The 27,100-nt window shown below is 51.1% G+C and overlaps 1 protein-coding gene across 1 annotated transcript in view; it reads left to right on the top strand.

Annotated features, from left to right (window-relative positions):
- Nucleotides 1-27,100, top strand: part of BCOR (BCL6 corepressor) — a 39,544-nt gene that overhangs the window by 6,083 nt on the left and 6,361 nt on the right. Inside the window, 10 exon segments of the mRNA XM_040530560.1 lie at nucleotides 1,386-1,464; nucleotides 2,390-2,689; nucleotides 2,691-5,216; nucleotides 5,915-5,968; nucleotides 6,415-6,598; nucleotides 13,447-13,728; nucleotides 14,127-14,480; nucleotides 18,609-18,937; nucleotides 19,294-19,563; nucleotides 23,572-23,738. Coding sequence (XP_040386494.1) covers nucleotides 1,386-1,464; nucleotides 2,390-2,689; nucleotides 2,691-5,216; nucleotides 5,915-5,968; nucleotides 6,415-6,598; nucleotides 13,447-13,728; nucleotides 14,127-14,480; nucleotides 18,609-18,937; nucleotides 19,294-19,563; nucleotides 23,572-23,738 — 4,545 coding nt within the window.

Raw genomic sequence — 27,100 nt, forward strand, 5'->3', positions numbered from 1 at the left:
GAGATCAGCCCGGCTCCGAGGGGGGAGGCAGGGAGAAACAAGCTGTGCCCGAGAGCGGTAGAGCAGCCAGTGATTTACTATTTAACAGGCAACCTGGGTCAGTGAAGCGGGGACGCCCTTTAAAGAGATTACTCCCCAAAGCAGCCTTTAAACGCGCTTTTACAATTAATTTATTATTTCATATTTGTGAAGGGGAATTAAAGCAAGCGCTGTGCCGGCTCTTGCAGTGGCCCTGTGCGGTGGGGGGACTCAGACGTGGTGCTGGCGTTCTCCGCCTTCGAACAAACAGCTTGGCCTGTGCAATAGAAACAGTGGCCTTTCCGCCTGCCAGAAGTGAATTTCTCTTTGACCCTACTTTTTTTCTTCCAAATGTTGTTCATTTGATGATTAAAATTATGTTTTTAAATAATTTTCAACGGGGTGATGCAGGCACTTGCAGTGCCCTCTTCATGTAAAACCCAGCTTCTTAAGAAGCAAGGCAGTGCTCAGCAGGAGCTTCAGGTACGCCTTCAATTTGCCGTGCCAATTTTGTGTGGTTTTAGTGTTTTTCTGTCTTCCCTTTGAGCCTGTGTTCTCACCGTTGTGTGGAAAGCCTCACAGAAGCCGGGGAAAGTTTTGGGGTTTTGCAGGGAAAACTACTTGCAAACATAAACTGAAGGAAGACAGCCAAACGTCTCACTTCGCAGCCCCTACCTTTCCTCACAGTTTTTTAGGTACAACTTTACTTGCCGCTGACGTAATGAACACGTTATCGTTGCGTTTCTGATTTAAGCGATGGTGTGCCTTTAAGTGCTTTGATTGAAAGGAGTTCTTTGGGGTAATGATGAAACTTTCCTTCTGCTGCATGTCAGCGGTTTTTATCCCTGGGATTTGAAATTTGGCACTAAGGTATATTCTTTATCGGTGCTTTCTGTGATAACAAGTCCCAGTGCTGCAACACTGGTATGGCACAGATGTGCAGCTCCCTCTTTAACACGGAACAGCTGACATTCGTGTGATACAAGTGTGTGTGTTTTAATTTTCTTCTTTGCAGCGTTTATGGATGGTACGTGAAAAGGGCATGTTGAAAACGGTGTATTTTCTCCTTGGCAAAAAAAAAAAAAAAGGCGGGGGGGTCAAAATAGAAAACCTTGGCAACAATCCTGTGCGTTGGAAGAGACTACTCTGAGATGCGCTTAGCGCGATCCTAGTTTCAAAACCCTTTATAGTTGTTTTCAAATGGTCCTTGCTTTGTGAAGTAGTCACCGTGCGTCGGTACACGGCATGATAAACACGGTGTCGTGTGGGACTTCTCTGGGGGAATCAGAGTACGGAGGCGATACAACCTCGTGCTGATACGAAATGCATGGGATGTCTCCCGATAATAAGCTTCTGTTTTTAAATAGGAAAATTCCAGTTAATGATGGCGATGCACCGAAAAGCAGACTGGAGTTGAGGGAGGAAAATCACCTGAATCACAGTGTGGTAAGAAACCGTAGCTTCATGCTGAAACTTCATCAGCGCCTGTCCTCCCCGCCCCGTCTTCACCCTCGGGCGTTAGTGCATGTTGCCTTTGGAGAAGCGATTAAAATACCTTTTTCTTGCAGTTCTAGCCATGCTTGGGCACATAGGTGTTCTTTCTGGGAAGTGGTGAAACGGGACTTTTTTGTTTATCTCGTTAGTCTCTCCACTCTGACTTTGTGGTGTGCATTGCTGTGTGACTTCACCGCCTTTCCTTCGCTCCGTCATGAGTAATGTCACACAGCACACCATGACGTCTAACGAGAGGGTTTAATCCTTGAGCATATCGACATTCCAGTAAAGCTGGCAGTTTCCTCCTTTGAGTGTACGTGGGGAGCAGCAAGCGGAGAAGAAACTCAGCGCGGTGCTGTTGAGTGACGGCAGATGTTCCTCTGTGCCACGTGCTTGGATGCCTTGCCTTGTGGATCAACCTGCAGAGGAGGTCCTGGAGGAGGAGGAGGAGATGCTCTCCTTCCTTCTCTCCTGGCTCTCCCCCAAGCTCTGCTCTCCGTGCCCTCATCCTCATCCTCTTGCTCTGTGGGGCTGGGGTCAAGGAGTTGGAGCCAGCCGGCGCAGTGCTGCACGGGAGCAGTGCCACCGAGCATCAGCTCTGGGCCAGTTTTGGCTGTGTGGGCTATGGGTCCTCAAGCCTTTGGTTTTAGTTTTCGGATGTAGAGTGATCCTTATCTTTTTGTTTGCGGTGGTCTGTGTTGTTCTGCAGCTTCCTGTCCTCACGCTCTCCAGCGTGGCCAACCTTGCGCATGCTTTCCCAGCGAAATATGTGTTTGCCTTGGTGGTATTTCTCTTCAAAACAATGACATATATCTGTAGTTTGAGCGGTAGCAGTTTTAGCAGAATGCGAAAGTAACCTATTTCTTGTTCTGTAAAGGTGGATGCAACTACAGCCCATCGCATTGACAGTCTCGCAGCTCTGAGTATGGACAGGTCTGGACTTATGCGAGAAGGACTCAGAGTCCCCAGTAGTATTGTCTATTCCAGCTTGTGTGGAATCGGCTCCGAAAAGTCACGGGATGCTACGAGTTCTATAGCTGGTCTCGGATTTACTCCTGAAAGAAATCCAGAGATACAGTTTAAGTCTAATCCCCCCGAAGCGGTAGAAAATGCAGCTGTCGCTGGAAAAGGCCCGAACGGCTTCAGTGCTATATACAAAACGCCACCTGGAATACAAAAAAAACTCTGTCCCGACAGGAGAGACACTGGGCTTGGACCGAGCCGCGAGTGACAAGCAGAGCCCTCTCGGTGTCAATGGTGCTAGCTACCTAAGGCTCCCCTGGGTGAATCCCTACATGGAGGGGGCGACACCCACCATATACCCTTTTCTTGACTCACCAAATAAGTATTCGTTGAACATGTACAAGGCATTGCTACCTCAGCAGTCCACTTACAGCTTACCGCAGCACCTGGCTTACTCACCCGTGTGCACAAACGGTGAACGCTTTTTGTACCTGCCTCCCTCCCACTACGTCACCCCGCACATCCCTTCGTCGCTCGCCTCGCCCATGAGGATTTCGGCCGCCTCGGCCTCTCCGGCCATCCCGCCCTTGGTGCACTGCCCAGACAAGAGCTTGTCGTGGAAGATGGGGGTGAGCCCTGGCACCCCCGTCGAGGCGCACACCTACCCGCATCTGCAGAACAGCAAACAGCCCCGTGTCCCCGCCGCCAAGACGGCGCCCACCGGCATAGCACCCGACCCCGCGCTCCTGCTGCCCCACTCGCCGCGGCCGTCCCCCCGCCTCCCGCTGCCCGCCCAGGTCGGGGACGCCTACGCCGAGTTTCACAAACACTTCCCCAGCATTGCCACCTCGCCCTCCTCCTCGGTCGCGCTCCCCAAGCCCTACCTGAACGTGAGCGGCGAGTTCCCACCCGCGCGGCTGCCCAACGGGAAGCTGCCCAAGGCCGGCGAGGCCGCCGAGGGGCCTGTCCAGGCAGCGCCGCACGTCAGGAAGGCCGGCCATGACCGAAAAGACAGCCGGTCGCCCCCGCTCCTGGAAAAGCAGGCTCCAACCAAAGATGTCACCGACAAGCCCCTGGACCTGTCGGCGAAGGTGGTCGATGCTGAGGCCGCCGGTAAAGTGGAGCACATTAAAAAAATGCCGCCGACGGTGTTGGTGCACGGCCGGGCTGGAGGCGGCGCGCTGCTGCCGGGGGGCGATGCCCAGAAGGAGACCCTTTCCCCTGGGAACGGCTGCCCCATCTACCGGCCCGAAATCATCAGCACGGCGCCGTCCTCCTGGATTGTTCCTGGCCCCGGCCCTGGTGAGGAGAGCGGCAAAAGCGTCCCGCTGAAAAACAAGGCGCTGGACTGGGTGATCCCGCAGCAGCGGAGCTCCTCATGCCCCAGGATGGGTGGCACGGAGGCGGTGGTCGGTAGCGTTGCGGGGACGGTGCCGACGGGGGGGCGGCCGGCCTCGGCCTCGCCGGCTCCCAACGCCAATGCTGACTGCGCCAAGGCAGCCAGGAGTGGCGCGGAGAGCACGGCCTCCGTCATCCAGCACGTTGGGCAGCCCTTGGCCGCCTCGGCCAAGCACAGCAATAAGGTGGCCAAGTCCTGCGGCCAGGAAGCTAATTTCAAGGCCAGCGAGAGTGCCCTGGCCTCCAGCCCCATATTTCTGCCGCCCAACGAGGCGTTTCGCTCCCCGCCTCTGCCCTACCCCAGGAGTTACCTCCCGTACCCTGTCCCAGAGGGTCTGGCCATCAGCCCTCTGTCCCTGCACGGGAAGGGGCACGTGTACCCGCACCCAGTCCTGCTGCCCAACGGCAGCCTCTACCCCGGCCACCTGGCTCCCAAACCCGGCCTCCCCTACAGCCTCCCGGCTGGCCGGGGCGAGTTCATGACCTACCAAGACGCGCTGGGCATGGGGATGGTGCACCCCATGTTGCTGCAGCACTCGGCGCTGGAGATGAGCAAGGACGAGAAGTCGGAGAGGAGGTCGAGGTCCCACGAGAGGGTGCGCTACGAGGACCCGGCGCTGCGCAGCAGGCTGCCCGAGCTGCTGGAGACCGGCGGGAAGATGCACTTTGAGGCAGCTGGCGACAAGAACGTGAAACTGCACCAGAGCTCCGGCCATGGCAAAAACTCTGCCAAAAGCGACAAGCACCTCTTCCCGGACCTCCTGCGAGATGAGCAGGATGCTAAAAGCGAAACGAATTTAACGAAAACCGGCTTCGCTGCTGAGAGCGGCAATCAGGCTAATGACCCTACGAAGCACAAGGTAGAACAGGCGTCTCAGCACAGAGATTTTATTGTGATGAGAGAGGAGTTTGGAAGAAATAACGATCTGCACGAAACCTATAATTTTAAGCAAGCCCAGAGTTCGGCTGTGTTCGGCTTGAGGAAGGAGGACTTACCTGCAAGCCAAAATAAAGAGAGAGTGGCCGTTCAGCCCGCACCTGCCTTCCTGGAAGCTGCCCATGAGACCGATGGCCCAGCTCTGGCTTTTGGCAAAGTGCAGGACGACGCGAAGCAGTTCTGCATGGGAAGCACGCAGCCGAGCCTCGAAACCAATCAGACGTATACCAAAGATGGAGCTGACGATGCGGACTCTGCAGATGGCAAAATATTGAAACCCAAGCCATCTAAACTGGCAAAAAGGATCGCAAACTCTGCCGGTTATGTAGGTGACCGCTTCAAGTGTGTGACGACCGAACTGTACGCAGATTCGAGTCAGCTCAGCCGGGAGCAGCGGGCGCTACAGGTGAGTCCCTGCGGTTTAACGACCGCGGCGCTTTTAAGTGATTTCTCTGCTGTAAGTTGCAGTCAAGTATTAAAGTTTGGTATAAGCAGCGCAGGTGGGGAAATAGGGATTTTTTCTGCTAGGGCGTACTTGTCAGGAATGGTTAAAAATAGCAAAAGAAGTCTGTTAATTAAAGTGAGGTTACGTAAAGAATAGTATGTATGGCTTTTATTGTATGTGTGCACGAGTAAGTTTTAAAGGGCTCTTAATAAGATCTGATAGAAATGTTAATGTATGTATGAAATGTTTTTGCAGTTACGGAGGGGAGTCGAGCAGGAATGCATGCTATGCTAGCGCTAGCGGTGGCTGTAATTTCTCACTTGGCCGGTAGTGTCAGCCAGCAAAGTGTATCCAGAAGTTCTGATTAGTATGCCAAACGTGACGTGTGATGGAGAGGAGTAGCAGCCATGTATTAGTGGGTCTTATGCAACGTTTTCACCAGGAGAATGTGTAGTAAAGAGTAGGAGCAGTGCTGAGGTTTGATGCTGAGGGATGGCAGACAGATACTGTGTAGGAATAGCCTTAAGGTATTTTACTTTTAATGAACAGATGAGTTAAGCCAAATTGTTTTGCATTGTTAAGAAAAGAAGTGGTTTGTGCTTATAAAAATGGATGAAATTATCTAAATGATCCATTGAGTGCCCATTTTAATTACATAGATGGAAGGATTACAAGAGGACAGTATTTTATGTCTACCTGCTGCTTACTGTGAGGTCAGTTCTTCAAATTTTTATTACTAGACTCTTACATAAACCTTTGAGTTAAATTTCATTTCCAAATACACAAAGGGAAGTTTGTGGGCCATGGTCGTCTTTATTCATTGTACAGTTTTGTGTTTTGTTCTTGTTTTTTTTTTTTTTCCTTTTTGTTCTTTTTGTTTTTGTCTCTTACCTCCAAAACGGAATGTTTTTGTTTTATATACAGTATGTACGTTTATATATATTTATATACTTACATATGAAAGAATTGTGTGGCTATTTGCATATAGATGCTAGAATACTGTTTTACAAGTCAGGTAATTTAAACTCTTACGCTAAGCTGTCTCTCTCAAACATTGGTTTTGAGCAGATTTTTCTTTGGAAATACTTTCATATAAGGTAAGGTAAATGAAGTAGCTTTTATCGCAAGACTTTTTTTTTCATATCAATTCTCTTTCTAGCGTGCAATGATGCGCTTCTCAGAGTTGGAGATGAAAGAGAGAGAAGGCCAAACAGCTACCAAAGACTCAGAGGTCTGCAGATTCAGCCAGGCAGACTGGGAAAACTTGAAAGGAAACAGTGAAAAGAAGCCAAAGTCTGTCGCTCTGGAAGATGCCATTGCTGACCAAAATGACAATGACAGATGTAAGCGAGTTTCGATGGCTTTCTGAAGCGTGTACGTGTGTCTGTGCCGCGGCAGTTCGCAGCAGTGCTGTGTGCACGGGATAGTCTCCGTGTTCTCATGGTGTTGCTGGTTCAGGTCGTGAATGCATGAGACCCCAAGCCCCAACCTCCATGGGTGTTGGTGGCACGGCCAGGGCAGAAGGGTGATGGGAGCAGGAACGTGCCGGGCTGGCTCAGCTGTAAAAAAACACCTGTATAACTCCAAATTACACAAGACTTGTTTGCCTGGATGACTTCTTGCAGTGGCTGGGGTTGCATGTGCCTGGTCGATGCAGTCCTTGGGGGCTGGCATGGCTGGCTGCTCCCTCGAGGCTGCGGCAAGGTGTTGGGGCCGTGGAGGTAGCAGCCAGCAGCGCTGCCCCGAAAGCAAGGCAAATGTGAAAAAGCAGCATTAACTTTTTTACCGCATGCAGACAAAATCACTTTTTATTTGGGAACTGTTGGTAAGCATCTGGCTTCCATCAATTTCCAAATTGTTTTTCTTTTACCTAAATAATTAAGGAAAGGATCAGTTCCCCCTGCTGCTGCTTTGTTGTTAACCACCCAGAAAAAAATGATGCTGAAAGTATGGCAAAACAAGAGGAAGCGCAGTGCAGACTTTACGGTGCGTGTGCCTGTGTGTGCATCTGTGGGTGTGCACGCACTTGTGTAACTCGGTGGTTTACTGTGCTCTTCTGTACGTGGAGATTCATGAGTAGGGCCAGTAGAAGATTTCATTCGGGCAATTTAATAACTTTGAATTATTGCTCTGGTCTTTGTTTAATGCTTTTGGCAGAGAGCATGCCGGTCAATCGTACTTGCTCGGTTACTCACCTAAATCAAGTTACTGCGCTATTGCTGTCACTGACATAACAGCGTGAACAACAATCGGCCTGGCCAGACAGCACGGGGAAGTTTTAATTGTTGGAGCGGAGCAGGTGCTGGGGTGGGGACGGGGAGGCTGAGCTCCCTCTGGGAAGCCAGGCGGGTTTTCCCTTTACCACGGTGCCTTGGGGTGGCTCCAGGGAGGAAGGCAACGCCGTGCTTGCAGTCCTCATGCCGAAGCTGAGAGCTCGGCGGCTGCTGCCCTGGTGATGCCCTGGGGTCCTCCTGCCAGCTTGCCCTGGTGGCAGGGCCAGCCGGGTCCTGCGGGATCGGGGATGTGCATAGGGACGGAGCGAGAGCCTGCACGTGGGGGGCACGTGGGGCATCCCCCTTGGGGGCTGGGGGAGGAAGGACGGTGCAGCATCGCTGTCTGCTGAAACAGCCTCTCCTCTGCTGTCCTTGCACGAGGCTGACGTTACGGTGCGTCCTTAAATTCATCACTTAGTGAGGTCTCCGGCTGCACTGGCTGAATGCTCTAGTCTAGGTCTGCTGGCTAAAATGTGTTTGAGATGAAAGCGTGTTCAGCCTTATGTTAGCTCGTTCCTATCTGCTGCTAATTAGCTCTGAACTAACGTGGTACTTCAGAGTCTGGCTGCATCTATAGACCCCTAAAATCTCATCTCATTTCTGCTGAGGGAGCTGCTCTTTCGCATGCTTGGCCGTGCAGCAGCCAGTACTTACAGGTACAGATTCAGTCCTCAGTAAAAGTTTTTTATCGCGGTGTTTCACCTTCTGCCCCCGGGGATAGCAGCTGATAAATCAGGAGGCCGAGTTTCACGCCTCGGGATTGCCTCCAGTGCAGCGGCTCGGCGTGCCAGCACTCCCAACACGTCTCCCAGCGCGACGCTCACCCCTCTCCTTTGTTTATCACCGGCGAGAGCCACGGCCGCTGATCGTGGCAGAAACTCTATTTTCTTCCCGTTTCCTCCAATTTCTAACCGCGCTGTTGCATTTGGCTTGAAAGCTCGCTAACTCGACACGGCTCCTGGTTTGGAGCCTCTTCTGCTTTCCTTTCTGCCTCCCGTGAGCGATGGGGATGCCGAAGAGGTCCTCCATCCCGAGCAGAGCAGCGTGCCCCGCGAGACCCCAGCCAGGAGCACGTCACCTGGCTGGTGTCGGCGGGGAGGGAGGAGGAAAACCGCAACCGAAACTGTGATTGCCGGCTGCCTGCAGGGCTCCTCCGCTGCCGCGGCTGCGGCGCTGCCTCGCCTGCGGCGCCAGATCGGGGCCGTGCCAGCTGCTCGCCCCCTCGGCTCCTCCAAATCTGCCAGCGCAACAACCAGGACAGGCTGAGTAACGCAGGCAGGTGGTGCTCACAGAGGCACCTGAGGGGATGCGGGCTGTTTTTTAAGCTCGCCCTGAGGCTCGATAATTTTCCCAGGTGTACAGCACACGAGCTGACTTATTTTTTTTTGCAGCAACAAAAAGCAGTTTTGCGCAATATCTGATTCCTTAAACTTTTCCTCCGACTGGACAGCGTGTAGATTTCCACTGCTGCGAGCCTCCTTCAGCTTCATCACGCTGTCTGGAGAGAGGTGGCAGCTTCGTGCCTGATTTAAGGGAGGTAGCTGTGCTGCCGGATTACCAAGAAATTTAAGCCAGGGGCTAAACTCGAGGTGTTTTAATTCTCTCCCATCTTGTTTAGGTTTTGCTGGGCATTATGAGAACAGCAGCGAAGCTGCTTTGTTGCCAAGGTGACTTGTAAATGTTGCTGAGGCAATGCTCGTACGGTGCATTTCCATAGCACAAACATGATAAATTATGGGATGCATATGTCATGAGTCAGAGAATTGTTCAGAGATCAAGTGATTTAAGCTATTGGCATGGACACGCGCATCAATACGGGCATGTGACGATCGCATGTCGGTAGCAGCAAAGCTCTCGTAGCAGTATTGGAAATCATACTGAAGTGTGAAAGATTGAACACGTTCTGCACGCCACGAATTTCTTCATCGGGGAGCATAATTACCCACTCATCTAATTTTACAGCAGGGAAACACTTCCTGTTTAATCCTTAACCAGGAAAAATAGGACCTGATAGGTTCAAAGCCTGATCTTCGGGCGTGAGGTCGCGAGGAAAACATTAAAGCAGTTTATATGTGTGAAAGCAAAGGCTGTGATTTGCCAGAGTGCTTGCGGCTGATCTTCAGCATCAGAACAAGCTGCCCGTTTGCACATGGCATGGTAATCCACGTCTTTTTTTTTTTTTTTTTTTTTGTTGGACTGTGAATATGCCTGAACAAACGAAAGGTCGGAGCAGTAAACATGTCCTTTGCCCTGGTCAGTTATTACTTTCCTTCAACGGGACATAGTGCAAAAAGAGAGGGGGGGGGAAAAAAAAAGTCTGCCCAGGGAGATGGCGGTTTGTTTGTTCAGGCAGAAGGAAACAAATCTGGAAAGTTCCCAAGGAGGGATGCTTTGAGGGGGGAAAAAAAAAAGACAAAATCAGCCATGTTTCCTCTGCCCCATGGGACACCCTGAATTCGATGCTGAAGGCGTCTTGCTGAATTTTTTTAATCATGTTGTGATCTTGATGCTGGGTGCTGGTTTTTAGCATTTGGCTGGTCGTTAAGGTGCCGGGATGAATAAAGGGTGTCTTGCATAAGTGAGTGCAATACGAGGTTGCTCCGGGGAAGAGGAAAAGCTGTTTATAGCTGCCATGTTATTTGAACAAAAGAATTGCAGCTTAAACGCTAAGATGTGTTTCCTTGTTTGCATTGCATGGGAGGCCCTGGTCTCAAGCAGCTGACCGCAACAGGAAGATGGAAAAACGAAGGACAGTTTGTGCGGGTGTTTTTTTTTTTGGCTGCCTGTATGTGTAACTGTTTTTCGCGAGGTCGCAGCCGGTGCGCCGAGGAAATAGGGCTTCAGGCAGAAACCGTACGTGAAGAAGCCTCTTCTTAATTCTTCCTCGTCTGTAGTTTTGTAGGATGGCAAGAAATGGTTTGAGGTGTCAGTACTGGTTCTCACAGCTGTGGTGAGAGTCGCGAGCGCTTGAGGGTTGAGGAAGGAACACGTGTAAGAGTTTAATCTCCTTACTCATCGAGGTGTGTTGCTATGAGAACTCTGCATTTATCCTATGTTTCGGGCTACCTCTTCGCTGTTTGAATAATGATGATACAAAAACCCAAAGTATTCTGTTGTTGTTTTCCTCCTGGGGCAGAGAAGAGGATGTTGTAGATACACGGGGGTGGGGGACCAAAGCAAACAAATTCTTCTTGTCGAGGGCACAAGATAGGCTTACGCTGCCGTGCCTCCTGCTGATATTTCTCCCTTAATATGGGGCAGCATTGTGGCTGGTCCAGGTTGTTGGCAAAACACTTTGAGGGCAGAGTGGAGCCTGTGTGACCAGAGCCTGTGCTCCTCTGGTGGTCTTGCTGGGGAGAGACCCCCAGAGAGACCCGTGGTGGAGGCAGGGAGTCTTGGCAAGGCAGCGAGGACACATCCTCTGTAGTGTCCCAGCCCCACAGTGTCCCTGCCCCGTAGCATCCTGTCCCCGTAGCGTCCCAGCCCCATCCCCATCATCCCCCGCCGTGGCAGGGTGGTTATGCAATGGGGATTAGCGAGCGGAGCCGAGAGGTCGCTTGCTTCACGCTCTTACCCGCGGGAGCAGGAGCGGGTGCGCGCCGTCCTCCGCAGCCCGCGAGCAGCGCCGGCGGGGGAGGGCTGCCAGCCGGCGTCCCTGCCCTCCTTTTCATGTCTGCGGGCGGGCGGCGCGCTGCCTCGCCGTGCCAAGCCCTCCTCGAGTAGAAAAGGAATTAATCCGAAGCCGGTCGCCCTCGGTGGCGGCAGGCTGGAATTAGATCGCTGCTTCCTGCGAGCCTCGGAGATTAAGAGCATCCAAACCCTCCCCGGGCTGCTGCTGCTTCCTCTGACCCTGCGCAAGCTCCTCCGGGAGCCAGTCGGGATGTGCCTGCCTTTTTTAGGGGCAGGCAGCGCCGTGAGCAGGAGGGCTGCCCCAGCCTGGGGATGGCCAGCGGGAGCTGTGGTGTGGAGCTGCTGCCGGGGCCAGAGGGCTGAAATTACGATGTTTCCTTACGGCGAACGAGCAGGTTGCATCAAAAATGTAAACCGAAATCTGATAGAGGCGTTTCTAAAGGGATCCTTGAAAGGCTGCTGGTCCAGCTCCTTAGTGTGAGCCACGGCTGGTGTGCTGTGCAGCCGCTCCCTGCCCCGCGCGCAAGTGCAGCGTGTTTCCAAATTCTGCCTGGCTTTGGGGGATACAGGGTCGCCAGATAGCAGAGTGGCCTCAAGGTCCTGACGCTCGCCTGGAAAAAGTCAGCTTCTGTTTGGATTTTTCTTGGCCAAATATCTTCCGCTGTTTTATAAAGCAGCCCTGTGGGCAGCTTCCCAAGCAGTGTAAAACGATGCTGTTGGGTCTTCCGGTGCCTGCAAACAGCTGGGTGGTACTCGGAGCCTTTTCCAAGTTGTGGTGAAGAAAAATCTCATCAGAGAGTTGTGTTTTTTTTTTTTTTTTCCTTTTTTCTTTTCCTGCCTGCCCTTTCTGACAGCAGGCATTTCAAGGATGGTGGTGAAACCAGTAGGAAGGTGCTCTCCAGATACAGTGGGATGCGCTTGGGCTGCACCCTGGGGTGCCCTGGGGAGCTGTGGTGGGGCTGGGACCTGACGGGAGGGCAGAGGGGCTGCAGGGGGCTGGGAAAGGGGGGCAGCCCCTGCCCTGGTGAGGGGGAAGAGGAGAGGTTGGAGGCAGGCTGTGAAGAGGAGGAGGCTGGGGAGGCTCTGGGGGAGAAAGGAGATGTCTGCATGGCTGGGGACGGGAGTGAGTCCAGCTGGGAACCGACAGATGTATGAACGGGAAGGGAAGTGAGGAGGAAGGGCGAAGAGGAAGAGGGACTGCGAGCTGTCAGGACGCAGGAGGGAGAGTAGAGGCAAACACCAGCAGGCATGCATGGAGAAAATACACTTTTTAGCCATGAGGGCTAAACAGGAAGCTGATGAGCAGCCACACACTCTGTATCACCTCTGCCTACTCATTTGGTTAAGCCAAAGAAAGACTACCCATTCAAGATGATGATGAAGTGCCATTTTAAGCCGAGCATCCATTTGAAATCACTTGAGCTGTCCCTAACTTTGAGGGAAGAGAGCTGGGGGGGGAGTTGAAGGCACAGCAAGCCTGGCAATGTGGAATTTTTGTGCCAGTTTGTCAGGCCGCTTTCCGGGAGGCTTTTCAAAGCTCACCTGGTTGCTATTGCTGGAAATACTCCCTGGATAAGTGAGGTCTTTTTTAAAAGGAGGTGATAAAGATCGTGTGATATACAGCGACTGGCTGATTGCTTTAAGTGAGGAAGCCTTTTTATAACCTTGGATTCAAGTAGAGCTTTTTGCAAAATATCATAGCTATTCTTAGTGGTATTCCTGTGTATATGTGTGCGTGCGCCGTTTCCCACTTACATCTCCAGAAGAAGGGACAAATGCTTTTAAGTCAGAATCTGCATTTCGATGCGCGAAGTTAGGGAAAGATTATGAATTAGTGAAAAACTAATACTTTATCATCGTCAGAAAGTATTTTTGAAAAGAAAGTCGTCGCAAAGTGAAGCTTGGATTATTACTTACCAAGGCTTTTGGGGGCGAGGTTGCATGCTGAAAAGGGTCTGTGCTTTTGATATCTAAAGATGTTTCTTTATTTAAAAAAAGCATATTGTGATGTTTCTATGGCTACAAGTATTGTGAATTTTGTACTTCTTAAACTGATTTAAAAAAATGGCACAAAGTATCGTACTTTCAGGGGATTTGTACTTAGCTGTTGAGAAAACTGCCAACTTAGGCTGACCAGGGGAGATTTGTTCTGAAGTACAATTTCGTATTTATTTGCATGCCTTGTAAACCGTACGTCATGATAGGGATGACACTGAAGGGATCGGAGAGCATAGCTTTCTCACAATTAATTCTTTTGCACTTATTATGTCTTTATTTTTTATTTCTAGGTAATTTTGCCAGTGCAGAAAACAACCAAGGTCACTTTCTTGAAACTCCGGAGGAAAAAGATCTCTCAAATGAGAAATGTTACTTAGAGAGACATTCTATATATGAGAAAGCGGAAGACCAGCCAACAGAAGATATTGGCCAACATCCATGTCCACGTCTGGACAGGAAGCGTAAACACTCTGGTGAGAGAGTGCAAAATGATGGCAGCCAAAATGAAAACTTTGTGGACGAGCTGCAGGATGAACTTATATCAAAGGCAAAAAAGAAGAAGAGCTCCAAAGGTAAGCTGGCATTTTGCTGTGGTCTCTCTCAAGGAATGTCTTGTGAAAGGAACGTCCCTTTGGCTTAATGTGTTTCCATTTTTGAACTTGATAGTTACTAATGTGAGCACTGTCATTTCACTTAAAATTATATATATGTATATATATGTATGTATATATATGTGTATATATATATATGTATATATAAAAACCTTGGTATATAAGGGTAAAGCACTAGTCATTGGACACTGTAGCCACAGCAGTGCAAGTTACTGTAGTGCATGTAACCCTTAATAAGCGAACCTTTAAAATGCATAGTGTGGTGGTAAAGCTGAGACTATATGCCCCGAAAGTGAAATGTAGCTTTTGTTTTAAGTTGAGGGGGCTTTTTGATTAATTTTTAGTTATTTTTCCATTAGATGACTGGCCTGAGAGGGAAATGACAAACAATTCCTCTAACCACTTAGAAGAGCCCAATTGTAATGAGGTGACCAACCTGAAGGTGTGCATTGAATTAACAGGGCTCCATCCCAAAAAGCAGCGTCACCTGCAGCATCTTAGGGAACTATGGGAGCAGCAGGTGTCACCAGAGAGATCCCCGTCCGGCAAGTTGGGCCGGCAAAGCAGGAAAGATTTAGCTGAGGCTGTTCAGCCAGAGGCCACTGCAAAGGTCAAAGACTTCACAGAAGAAAGGCACACCAAGAAAAGGTCAGAGGCCAAAAGCAATAGAAGTTGGTCTGAAGAGTCCCTCAAAACAAGTGACAATGAACAAGGTATGCAGAGACTACTAGGGAAACCAGCTGGCTTTAGCATTTACAGTGACGCATGCTGCCACCGATGTTAAGGAACTGTCGAGAGCTTTATTTTAAAAATATCTATCTATCTATCTTATCTATCTTTCTGTAGATGTCCAATTGTATAAGCACTGACACTTCCTCTCTAAGAGTTGCACCGTAGCTGATATTTGGCAGACAAGCAAATGTGTTTGTGTATGTGCGTGTAACTACGTGTTCGTGCGTGTGTGTGCCTTCTGGCTTTCCATAACCCCTCCAGAGATAACGTGAAGATGGAGTTTGTGCCTCTAGAGGAGATGTGGGGGGCATATGACAGTTCTGGGCCAGGGAGGGAGCAAGCGGGCTCTTAGGCCATGCGGGTGGGAGCGTGTAACCACGCGTGGGGTTGGGTTGGGGCGGCGGGGACCCCTGTGAAGCAGCGTCAGGACAGCTAGCGGCTCTGTCGGGGGAACACAACGCCTCCATCACCCTCCACGCTGCTGGGTTTCTCTGCCTTTCCCGGGGCAGGAGCAAGGCTTGTCCTCCTCCCTTGGGGATGCCTGGCTTGTTTGTCCCAGGCTTGCTCCACGTGCAGGTGCTGAGGTCTTCCCAGCGTCTCTCTCCTGCAGGGTCACCTCCTCAAGTACATCAGCTTTCCTTGCCTTGTCTCTGGCAGCTTCCCTCTCTCCCTCCCTCCCCTCCTCCAGCTTCTCATCCCTCTTTTCTGCTCGGTCCCCGTGGTGGGGAGCTCTGAGTCGGTCGTTTGGGCTCCTTCAAGGGCTGGGAGCTTCATCAAGCCTGGTGGCACTTCACCCCTCAGCTGGCCTTACTTGTAATCCATCTGAGACCCCTCAAGAGGGAGAAGTACAAGGCAAGTGGATCTGTTGTCCCGTGCCAAGGAAAGGACTGAGTCCGGGTTGTCCTGCACTTGGGGACAGTTCTCCTGGGTGGCATCTCCAAAGCGGTTGCAGGCAGAACTATTGGCTTCTCTTCTGTCCTAAAGCTCCTCACCCATCTTTCTCCTCATTAGGATTACCTGAGGGCAGAAAACCCCAAACTTTGATGCTTATGGTTGGGGAAGGTTCTCCAAAAGGATTTGTGGAAGCAGAGATCAAAACTTAGTTTAAAGGGAGCTTTCACTCTTCCTCCCTTGCTTTATGTGCTGCCTTGGTGAGCGTGGTATCAGCTCAAACATCCCTGCCCATCACCTGCTCCCCTTTGTACTTTCAGAAAAAGATACCTTGTAGAGATTAAACGAGGGTCGCTAACAAGAAGGCACATTGTGTAAGGATGCTCTAGCTTTCCCCTGCAGTGCCTCGCATGGTAGCAACAGGCTTCTCTCACACATGACCTCAGGAAATCTAAAAAGGTGCCTCCGGATTTATGCCCTTTCCGCAGAGGTATTCAGATTCAGTCACCCCGTGGCTACGAAAAACCTGGTTTTGGGAGCCTCTAATAAACCCATAAACCTGACTAAATCATGCCTCGCCAGCCATTGTGCCGAGGCACTGGAGATCATTCAAATCACTTTGCTGGCGCTCCCCCAGCCCCACTGAAGTGTAAACCTTTTAGTCTCTTTTTCTGCAGCTCACCAGGACGGGGAAATTTCCCCTGTTGTGCAACAGAGCATTCTCTGCTTGGTGGTCACACCGGGACAGAGACTTCTAGCTTTTCCTTCTCACCCGGGACATGTCCTCAAACTTTTCTCCAACGCGTGGCTCTCAAGCGGGTGTTTCGAACACAGGAACATCCCCTATCGCTTGCAGCTCTTTTTCTCTCCATATCTGCGAATGGGTGTTTCTGGCTCCCACGTGGTGCCTGCAGGTCCCCGGCCAACGCAGGAGCCCTGATCCCTGCGGTGACCCCATCCATCACCCCTGGGAGCTGGGCTGGGGACGGGAGCTGTACAAGGCAGCGTGCAGCTTGGTCCTGTGGGCAGGGAAGCTAATTCTGCTCTGAGTCAGGCTCACCACAACCCACATCACTCGGAGGCCTGTTTTTACATTTTTTTTTCTTGCATGGATATTAAGGGGATATCCTTGCTCTTGTTTATTCTCCCATCGCGTGTGTCGTAGCCAGAAAGATTGGGCTGGGATTTGAGAATGAACCGCTTGCCTTTTTTCATCCCGCATGTCTTGCATTTCCTGGGCTGATGCTCGGCTTTTTCTGGAGAGTGCCGGCCTTTTGCAACGTTATTGATCCTGAAGCTCCTGGGCATCGCTTCGCTGCTCTTGATCTCTCAGCAGTAGCACACGTTTAGCCCCGTGCCTGCTGTCACCACCGTGGAGGTCAGAGCGGAGCGCAGGGTTCACGGGAAGCTTGCAGCCTGGGAGCACGCGTTTTTGGTGGTGATTAAACTTCCATGGCATCCCTGAATGGGAAAGCCTGCAGTTCTTTGAGACGTGCTACTCTTCCTCTGCTTTCCTCTTCCTCTGCTTTCCTCCTTCGTCCTTTCTGTACTTCTCTCCTTCTCCAGACCTGCTTTTTCCCCTCTTCTGTTTTTTTTGCTATGCAGTGGTTTCTGACTTCCCCTGCACTCACCAAACCTCATTGCTGCTGCTTTCCATCTTTGCGATTTTTTTAGTAAGTCGTTAAGGAGGTAACGATGATGCTTCTGTATTGGAGCTGGGCTTTTCCCATGCTCCTCCAGTTAGGTTAGTTGGGAACAGGAGAATGAGAAACACTCTTCTTAAATCGTGCTGTCTGCTGAGTTGGAAAGACAACCTTGCATCAGTAGGCTCAGCCTACAACTGGAAGGCATCTTGTCTGGTTGCAGAGCCTGAAAAGTTTGTGGATTTTTGCTGAACAATCTGCACATCATGTGTCCTGTAAATCCCCTGACATCTGGTTGGCAAGCCGTGGTGTGCATTTTTTTCTAGAAAGTGGCTCTGAAGAACTGAGGGATTTCTGTTTTCATCTTTAATCCAGAAAGCCTTCTGCAAGTTGCATTCACAGCTCTATTTAAGGGAAGACAGAAGTACGAAGCTGCCCACTAAGAGTATTCTAGATTTTTTATTTTTTTTAATCAACTGGCTCTGGATTGAGTCCCTTTAAATAAAGGTTTCTGTTCTCTGAGCAGCCTTGTGCCTTACTTGCTCCTGCCATCTCTTCTGTGCTGAAAGTAGCATCACTTCAGAGGCTCCTCAGAGCAAAGGAGCCTTTTTCAAGTGCTCTGGGTTTTTTCCGCACCTTCCCTCAATGGTGTGGCATTGTTTGGCTGAAGTGTCCCTTCCTTTCCAGCAACCTTTAATTCATTTTTCTGCAAAGGAGTTGCTTCTGAGGTCACCTCAATTCTCTTCCCAAGGGAAATTCAGGCTATAAAAAGTCAACTTTCTTGTCCTTGTTTTGTTGCAAAAAACCCGCTTGCACTCTGAAAAAAGTACCCATGCTTTTTGCATGTGGCCCAGATTGTGGGATTCAGCTTGTTCTAACTCATCCGCCGAGAAAACCCAGCCCTGCACACATCCTGCCACGGGCTGCAGAGTGCTGGCGCTGGCCGTGCCTCGCCTCCCAGCGCTTTCTGCTCTCGCAGCCTTTTGGAGAACACAGCCGCTGGCTGCTTCTGCCCCATCCCACGCTGTGGATAGCGGGCGTGCACGGGACTTCCCACATCGCCTCTTGTGCTCTTGTTCTGGCTTCGAGGTCAAACCGCTGCCAGGGAGATGCTCCCCCTCGTTCTGCCATCGGTGCTGTCCCACAAAGACCTCTCCGTGCTCCCGCTTCTTCTCCTTCTCCCTCCTTCCCCCCAGCCCTGCAGCTCGAGCAGAGGAGGCAGAGAAGCCCGGCAGGGCACGGGGTGAGGGAGCAGTTGGTTCCCACCCAGACGAGGCAGTCCCAGGTAAGGACCAGCCTCTTCCCGCAGCGGGGCAGGCTTTTGCCCCTGCAGCACCCGGGCACCGGTGGCGGGGAATTTGGTGTAGCGATCTTTATCAGAGCATCGCGACGATTAGCCGGCGTTGCGTTGCAAGATGCTGTTTACAATTTGAATGCGGAACGCTTAAAATATTAATGATTTGAAAATGTAATTGGTAGATCTCTTAAGCAGTCAAGGAGCTTGTGTTAAGTGCTAGCAATATGTTTTGCTTTTAACACACCATGCAACGTGTAATGCCTTTCCTTCCCGTTTAGGCTTGCCTGTATTCCCAGTGTCTCCGCACATGAAGAGCCTTTCATCCACCAATGCAAACAGCAAAAGGCAGGCTCAGCCAAGCTGTACTCCAGCCTCGAGGTTGGCTGCCAAACAGCAGAAAATTAAAGAAAGCCGGAAGACAGATGGGCTGTACACAGATGAAGAGGAGGATTTCCAACCTGCATCTCTGCTGCAGAAATACTCCGAGTGTGAGAAGCCATCAGGGAAACGTCAGTGTAAAACAAAACACTTGGCACTGCAGGAGAGGAGGAGGAGGTCATCCCTGACAGGGGATGACACCACAGATATCGAAAATGCTGAAGATAAGGTATCTTTATTTAGACTTAATTGTCCACTAGCACCTCCGAATGCAGAGCCAGCTTGCTTAAAACTACCGCGCTGTCGTGCATGAGGGGTAGCGGTGGTTCCTTTCAGACGTTCCTGCATATGCTTTGCACATTTTGTATTTCCTTTTCTTAACCTGCCCGCGTTTAAGCTGCTATTGCGGGTATTGAGGAGTCTTGCATCTAAAAGCTGTAGCAGAGCTTTCTTAAAAAATTCACTGCGAGCAGGGAAATGCAATTCTCTGCTGGCAAAATGCAATCCCCTCGCCGCATTGTAAAAGCGAGGAGGGGAAGGAAAAAAAAAAAAAAACACAACCTAAACAGATAATGATTTTGACAGGTTACGGTAATGAGGAAGGTCAGGAAGCGACCGGAGCCCGCTTCGGACTGCGACTCCTCGCCGGCCAAGCCCTATGAGCAGAAGCTGTTCGAGCGCCTGCAGCAGCCCCCCTCGCTGCCGCCCGCCCCCCAGCCCTTGCCGCTGCAGGTGGCCAGCCCCCCGCCGGAGACCACCCCGAGCCGGCCCATGCCTCCTGAGGCTCGCAGGCTGATCGTCAACAAGAACGCGGGCGAGACCCTCCTGCAGCGGGCAGCACGCCTGGGCTACGAGGTGAGGGCCCTGCCTATGCTCCCGGGGGGCTGCTGTCACCTGGGGGCATGGGGCGGGTGGCATCCTGCGGGGGCAAGCACGGGGTGAAGTTTTATTAGCAGCCCTCGCTTCTGTTTAAATGTAAACCATCTGCAAGTAGAACCCGTGCCTTTTCTTTTTTTTTTTTTTAAAGTCAGTACGGTGATCTTTAATGAGCCGTGTCGTTTTTGCCTTTGTTAGTTGCGAGGAGCGTGTAGGTTAGGAGCAGGCTTTTATTTTTTTCGCTCTTTTCTCCAAGGAGCCATCGGGTGTGTGACACAGGGTGTAGTGCTTAAAGTGTCCTCTTGCGTGATCGGATGCGTCGTAGGAGCACTCCACGTGTTTTATGCTCGCAGTCTGGAGCTTCTCAGCGTAGCTGGAACAATGTTGTCTAATGAAACAGCCCCCCTGTTGCTACAAAAATCAGGAACTGATGAATCCGCCAGCTCGGCTGTTTTGAAGCATGCTTTGATTTGGGCAACATAGGTGTGAGTGTCACTGTCACTCAGCTTGGGGTCTTGCAGAGAGATGTTTCATGGCCCAGCGCAGTTCCTGTCCTCGGCGTGGCTGCTGTTGGCCAGGGCGGTGAGCGGAGACCTGTATGACCTCGGTCCTGGGGCTGAGCCCTGGCGGGCTGGTGGCATCAGCCCTGGCACTGTTGGGGGCCTCGGGGACTTGTTGAAGCCTGGAAATTGCCTTCGTGCAGCTGGGGAGCCTGGGCTGGAAGGAAGCCTTCTCCAGCTCTGGAAGGCAGGGTGTGTTGCAAAGCTGGCGCATGCCCTAAGCTGAGCTTCTTCCAGCTCAGGGCACTTGGGCTGGGAGGAGGAGAAGCAGTTGTTACAACGTTGCTATGGTAATCCTTATCATTTAAATTATTTAAGTTCCGACAGATCTAAAATTTCCTATGGATCCCAAACCAAAACGTAGCGTAGCGTGTGCTGCAAGCTGTCGGTGTGCATTTCCTTCCCTTGTCCCTGGGGCAAGCACTCTGGAGTGTAGCAGAGTGCTGCTGTGGGATGCTGGGCGCTTTGTCTTCTGAGGTCAGTGGGAGCTGCCCCAGAGATTTGTGATGGGCCAGGGTCTTGCTCTAGAAGAGGCCGAGGACTCTGCTTTGCCGGTAGCAGGAGCTGGCTGCAGCACCGGCCCATATCGGCATGGCCGCAGAAAGCATGCAGATGCCAGGGCTCGTCAAGGTGAAGGTTCTGGAGCCCTTAGGCAACCTTCTGTTCTCGGCAGGCATTTCCATCATTGTTTGATTAGGGATTTTGATTTTTCTGTCGCGAGGGCGGCTGACTTGAACTCACCCAGGAGGGGGAAAAACCTGGTAGGTGTGAGCCGCAGCTGCTATCGGTGCTGCCCGAGGACTGGGGCACAGAGAAAGTGCAGGGCTGCGGCCCCAAGGCTGCATACAGGCATTATAGCACATGGTGCTCAGCTCTGCACATCCCATGGTCTCATCAAAACCGAGGCTGCAGGAAAGGTTTGCATTTCCTTCACTAGGCTTCTGCACCAGGCGCTGCTTTATCAGGATGCGAGCAGCCCATGGCAGTCTATGGTCGCGCTTGAATCCATTACGTTTTCCCCATCTGAAACAAATGACTTGAGATAATAGTAGTCTTAAAACTGTAATTTACTGTTTGCGAAGGGGGAAAAAGGAGGGGGAATTACAGGGAGCATAAAGTATTTTTGGAAAAAAAATTTACAGAAGGCTCGAGTAATGAATGTGATGCAAGAGGAAACATGGGCTGTCTTTGTGCCGCGTGTTGCTTTTTAGTCTGTGCCTGGACTTGCGAACTTCTCCGGTGGGTTCGGGAATAAATCCCGGTTGGGAAGGCAGCAACATCAGGGGAATGTGTGGTGTATGATAGGAGTGGAGAAAAGGTGTTTGTTTCGAGGGGGCTGGATGCCTGCAAAGGTGGGTTCCCGCGTCTTGCACCGATTCTTGTGGCCATTTGTGATTTGGCTAACGAGCCGCCGGCCACAACAGCGGCGGTGGCACAGAGCTGGCTGGTGACGTGGGAGCTTGGCTCTTCGGGTTAACCGAGAGTGATTTTCAGACTGCTGGTTGGAATAGAGCACCTGAACAGGCACTAAATCGCCCCATGGCAGTCTCACGGCCTTCCTCTAACATTAGCCAGAGGTGCTTGTGAAACCAAAAGCGTGTTTGTGGCACCACATGTTCCCCTATTCGGCGGCGATGGCTAATTTTTTTGTAAATTGAATAAATCATGTTAAAAAAAGTTAATGAGGCATTTAATTAATTAACAATGTAGAGTTTTATGGTCTTTATGGTTACATTTTGTGGTTAATGACATTCTTCTTATAGCCTCTTAACGTAGAATTGCCTGACAAAATTAGCGTTTTCGGCCGGTGGTAGGTATTCTGCCCTAGAAGCAGCCTTTGCTTTCCATGAAAACAGATGAAAGGTCTTTTTCTTATTTTGAGCTGCAGAATCTGTTTTAAATGGTAACTGCGTGCTAAAGGCAGAGCTGAATACAGCCGCCGCTTCTGCTACCTATAGCCGTCCGCTAATTTGCCTGGCGGGGTGGTCTGGATTTGCAGGAAAATTTCTTGCCTCTAGGGTATAATTTCACACCGCCCTTTCTCGCCGGCTTTGGGAAAGCGCGGGGTGAAGAGCACCCTTCCTGGGCTGCTTTTTGGCTTTTGGGGCAGTGAGTGGGACCACCAGAAGCCGCCGGGTGGCAGAGGCAGGGCCGGTGGGGTGCCAGGCTGAGCGGCCGGGGGTGCGGGATGGGGTGACGGGGGGATGCTCTCGCGCCCGGGACGGCAGCTCGCTGGCTCGCCGCTCTCCTCCTTCGCCTGGTTGGTGAGGGCCTGCTAAAAGAACAGCTTCATGCTGTATCCTGGATACCAGTCCTCGGGTCAGGGATACCGAGAGCACGGATGATTGCGGGCTTTCCGGTAGATTTGGAAACTGGAGGGATAAATACGTCGCGCCCGGTGGTTGTTTTATCCTCCTGTTCCGACAAAGCAAACGGCCCCCCCACCCCACGCTGTACCTGTAATCCCTGAGAGCAGCAAATGCAAAATTAATGGCTTAGTCTTGCCATGGGGGCTGCCTTGTATGTACAGCATCACTTAGAAATGCGTGTGTATGTTTTTTGTTTTTTATTTTTTATTTTTCATCTGACACAAATTGAGGAAGACTCGCACCATCCTAAATTTTTGGTTGAGTGATGGAGCAGTCATTGTTTCGAGGCCACGCGACGGCATAGAGCTCTGAGCCTGGCCCAGGCTCTCAACCATGGTGTATTTGACTGCAAGATGAATTGCGTTAAATTCACATGGCTTCCCACAGCGCCGGGTTAGTTATTGGAACCTGGCGCCTGACTCTGGTTCTACATGCAGAAAATCAGTGTGGGTGAAAATGGGATTTCCCTGATCTTGATAGAGCCGGGCTTTTTTTTTTTTTTTTTTTTTTTTTGTTTTCCAACAGCAAACTGTCCTTTGTGTGTCTTAAATGTGTTTTGTTTCGGATCATGTGCTTTCTTTTTCTTTTTAAAACCAAACTGACGTGGGCCGTGCTGCCATTGCGCGTGCAGCATCCTGCGCCCAGAAATGCAGATGTAAGAGCAAAAACCTTTCTGCCGCTTTCACGTGTGGAAGCTTTGAGAAGCTCAGCTGTGAGCCCTGCCTGGGAAATATGCATGTCCCTGGGCTTCTGCGGCAATGGGAAAACCTCTCCACGGGACGCGGGGCTCTCGGTGCCGTGTTGCACAGTCTTGTCTGCTCCTGACAGTCGTGGTGCCTCCTGTACAAATAACAGCTTTGAACGCCTTCCCCTTTGTCCTTCTTTTTTTTTTTTTTTGACTGACCTGTCTCTAAGGGGGTACTTAGGCATACTGTATGGAGTCTGTGTTTTGCCTCCTGTCCCCCAGCCCCCCTTTTCCTTAGAGAAGAGAAACCCGTGCAGCAGCTCGGCAGTAACAAATAACTTGATGTATGTTTTTCCTCCTCTCCTATTTCCAGGAAGTGGTTCTGTATTGTTTGGAAAACAAGGTCTGTGATGTAAACCATCGTGACAATGCGGGTTATTGTGCCCTGCATGAGGCCTGTGCCAGAGGCTGGCTGAGCATCGTGCGACATCTCCTCGAGTACGGGGCAGACGTGAACTGCAGTGCACAGGACGGAACCAGGTTAGTAATGCACAGCACTGTGGGGCTGCCACATGGGGTTTCTTTCGGGACGGTGATGTGGGGAAGGACCCCTTCTCTCTCCCTTCCATCTACTCCCTATGTCCCACGAAACCTGCATGAAGCCCCCCAGGGGTAACTCTGCCTCCCCATCAATGGGGCAGGAGCACCCAGGGCTCCTCCGCTCGCAGGGTGTTGGGGCGGTGGGGGGCACATCGTTGTTGTGACTCCACTTCAATGTGAGGTGCTTGTTTTTTTTTTTTTTTTTTTTTTTAATTTCCCTGGGAATTTTAACAAGTTTTTTTTTTTTAAGAGTTTGTGAAATCCCCAGCTGCAGGGCAGGAAGGAATGATACTTGAGCTGCAGCCCTATTTGTATGCGCTCCAGGTCCTTTGAGTTGTGCCAAAAGAGTGGTCTTTGCCTTGTTAGTAGTGTTACTTTTAAGAGCACTTCAGGCTTTTACAGTGATTGGGCGTGCAAGTCCTATATGTGCTTTATAAAAGTATTGTTTTGCTTAGGTGTTAAACTCTATCTGCGCATTGCATATTTTCGATTGATTTTTTTTTAAGCCAACGTTAGCTTTTTTTCTCCTTCACAGAAGGGGTGCTCACAGAATACTGAGCTTGTGGGTTTTCTCTTTTTTTGGTTTGTAGATGTAGAAGTTGTGGCTCCACTTCTTTTTTAAGCTCCTTGTGCATCTCCTAATGAAGTCTTTATCCAATTCCTAAGTCCGTCTTTGACCACCTCTGCGGGGCTGACCTTGGGATAACTTTTCCCCTGAATATGCAGGACTTTGTCCGACCTATTCCTTTTGGGGACAGGTCGCTTTGTATTCCGCCAGGCTCCTGCAGCTTGTTATCTTAAATGGTTTATCGCATTCACTATCACCATCCCAATAGCCAGGGAGGTAAAATCAGCATGACTAAGGGTCTGCCTCTTTTGTTTTTAAGCTCTTTATGCCTTTACTGGGGAGGGGAGGAGACAGGAGAGCAGAAGCTGGGCTGCCAGGGCTGCCGTTAAACAAATCCCAAATGATGTTCGCCTCACTCACAGGAATAGCCTAGATAGGAAAACAGCCCCAGAAACAGGCAGTCTCTGTCACCTGTGAGCACACGGTCCACTTTTGGTTTCAGTTCACAGATGGAGTTGATTTTCCAGGAAGAAACTTGGCTTGTGCGCTCTGGGAAGTTGTTGTGGGGAAAATGCGCCTTGGAAACGAACGTAATAGCGGTCTGATCCTAGATGGCAGTGTCAGAGCTCGGCTTGTGTTTCCCTTTGCTTCCTGGTGGCAGACTTGTATCTTTTCTTGAAAAGCTGCCCAGCAGACAGCGTGAATCCAAAACACATCTCAGGTGCAGATGAAGGATGGTAGAGCTGCCCACAGTCTAGCAGGGCGGAGAGCAGAAGCTTCTGTAGGGAGCATGTGAGGAGCGTTGTCCCCTGCCTTTTGGTGGGGCCAGACTTGTCCTTCTCCGTGGAGAAAGCCCCAGTGTTCCTGAGACAAATCCCATTTTGATCCTGAAGCCTCAGTTAGTTTTTGTCCTTTAACTTTGGGGAGGAAAGAAGTGTCAGTCTTCCTCAACTTTGTTGCTTTTTAAAATTCAAATTCCTGAAAATGTTTCCCCCTTGGAAGGATATTTTTTTCAAATCTCTGGTGAACTTACTCAGCATAGTGTTCAGGCAGCTACGTGAGCCCATACAGACCAGACCCCCGGTATAACTGCACTTGCTGGATTTGTCAGCGTGTCCTCAAGTTTGGGTCTGGGCTGCTGCCTGCCTGCTGCCTCTGCATTGACTTTTGGGGGCTCTGAAAAGTTGTGACACGCGAGGATATTGCTTCGGCCTGAGCAAGGTGTCTGTACCAACAGGAAGGGTGTAGGGCAGCTGTGCAGAGTTTGTGTGCCTTCTTGTAACGCTGCCTGCAGTGCTGCTCGTGCCCTGATGGACGTGGCCTTTCTGCACATGTGCAGCTTTTGGAAATGAAGCAGAACACTGGGGCAAAGATCCCCTCTCACTCCCTTTTCCTTGTCTTTTCCTTTTATTTAGCCACACAGCTAGTCAGTCCGGTGTTCAAAAGGCAGGCTTCATTTCTGGTACTCTCAGAAATCCCAGTGAAATCAAAAACTGAGGCAGGAGATGCGGGCGCTGTGCCTCCCTGCTCTGGGGCTCTGCCTGCCCACCTGCTGCCTGCAGGCACCGTGTCCCTCTGTCCCCAGGCACAGCGCAGCTGGCCCCAGGGGCTCTGTGCAGCGATCTTCAGCGTTTTTCCCTTTTTCCCCCATAAACTGCATGCTGGTGGTAGCTTTCTGTATGCCGAGCCTTGTCAGCAGACCCTGGCAGCACCCTGAATACACAAGCGCGCTGCTGCTGAACGAGTGGCCCATCAAAGATTATTGTAGAACCAGGCGAGATCTTTAAGACCCGTCTCAAAGGTGCTGCAGCCACTAAGGGCTCTTATCGCCTTACCTATAAATAATAACAGGCCGTACTTAAGAGGTGACCGCTCTGCTTCCCCGACAGGACCCTGCTAAGTGCAGCAGCGCTCACCACGCGGTGTAAGGCCAACGCCTGACATCAGGGTGGCTGCTGGCATGTTTGGTCTCCTTCTTCGCCTCGTTTTATCTTTAATAACACAGCCATACGCCAGAAACGCGGGCACCTCCAGCCTGCTGGCGAGGCGCTCCCCCGCCTTGGGCACCGCCAGCCGCTCGCTCCGTTCGCCCTCCGTAGCCAGCCTTGCCTCATCCTTCTCCTGGCGGCTGATGAGCTCAACCCTTTTATTTCTGGGGAGGACCGTGCCAAGACGGCTCGCTCTCTTCCTACGTCCTTTCGGCTGGTCTTGGCAAGACGATCCCCTCCAGCAGCTAATTGCGTTACAGGAGAGGCAGCCGGTGTGGCCGGCCTCCCGTGACTCGTGCCTCGCCGCTTCTGCGGGGCAGCCTTGCGTGACAGCCCACAGGGAAACAAAAATAAAAGCATGAGAGAGACACGGTACTGCCTGGTGAGTCTCGAGGCCTCTCTCTGCAGCATAACAGCCCGTAGGGAGACAAAAATAAAACCATGAGAGAGACACGGTACTGCCCAGTGAGTCTCGAGGCCTCTCGCTGCAGCGAGGGGAAATTTTGATGGTGCCTGAAAGGCTGAGAGCAAACCCTGACTGGCCTAAATAGTTTATAATTTTGGTGGTGGAATGATAAACCCCCAGTGAAATGTTTCCCTGACTCTGGTAGCGGTAAAAATAGTAGTAAGAATTCGACAATACACCAGAGAGAGCTGAGATGTGTGTCTGCTGTAGGATATCGCAGCTCTTGAATGTCCCCAGACCCTTCTGGGGCCTTTCGAAGGGTTTGTTTTAAAAACAAGCT

Source organism: Cygnus olor, chromosome 1, assembly GCF_009769625.2.
Source record: "Cygnus olor isolate bCygOlo1 chromosome 1, bCygOlo1.pri.v2, whole genome shotgun sequence".
Taxonomy (NCBI): domain Eukaryota; kingdom Metazoa; phylum Chordata; class Aves; order Anseriformes; family Anatidae; genus Cygnus; species Cygnus olor.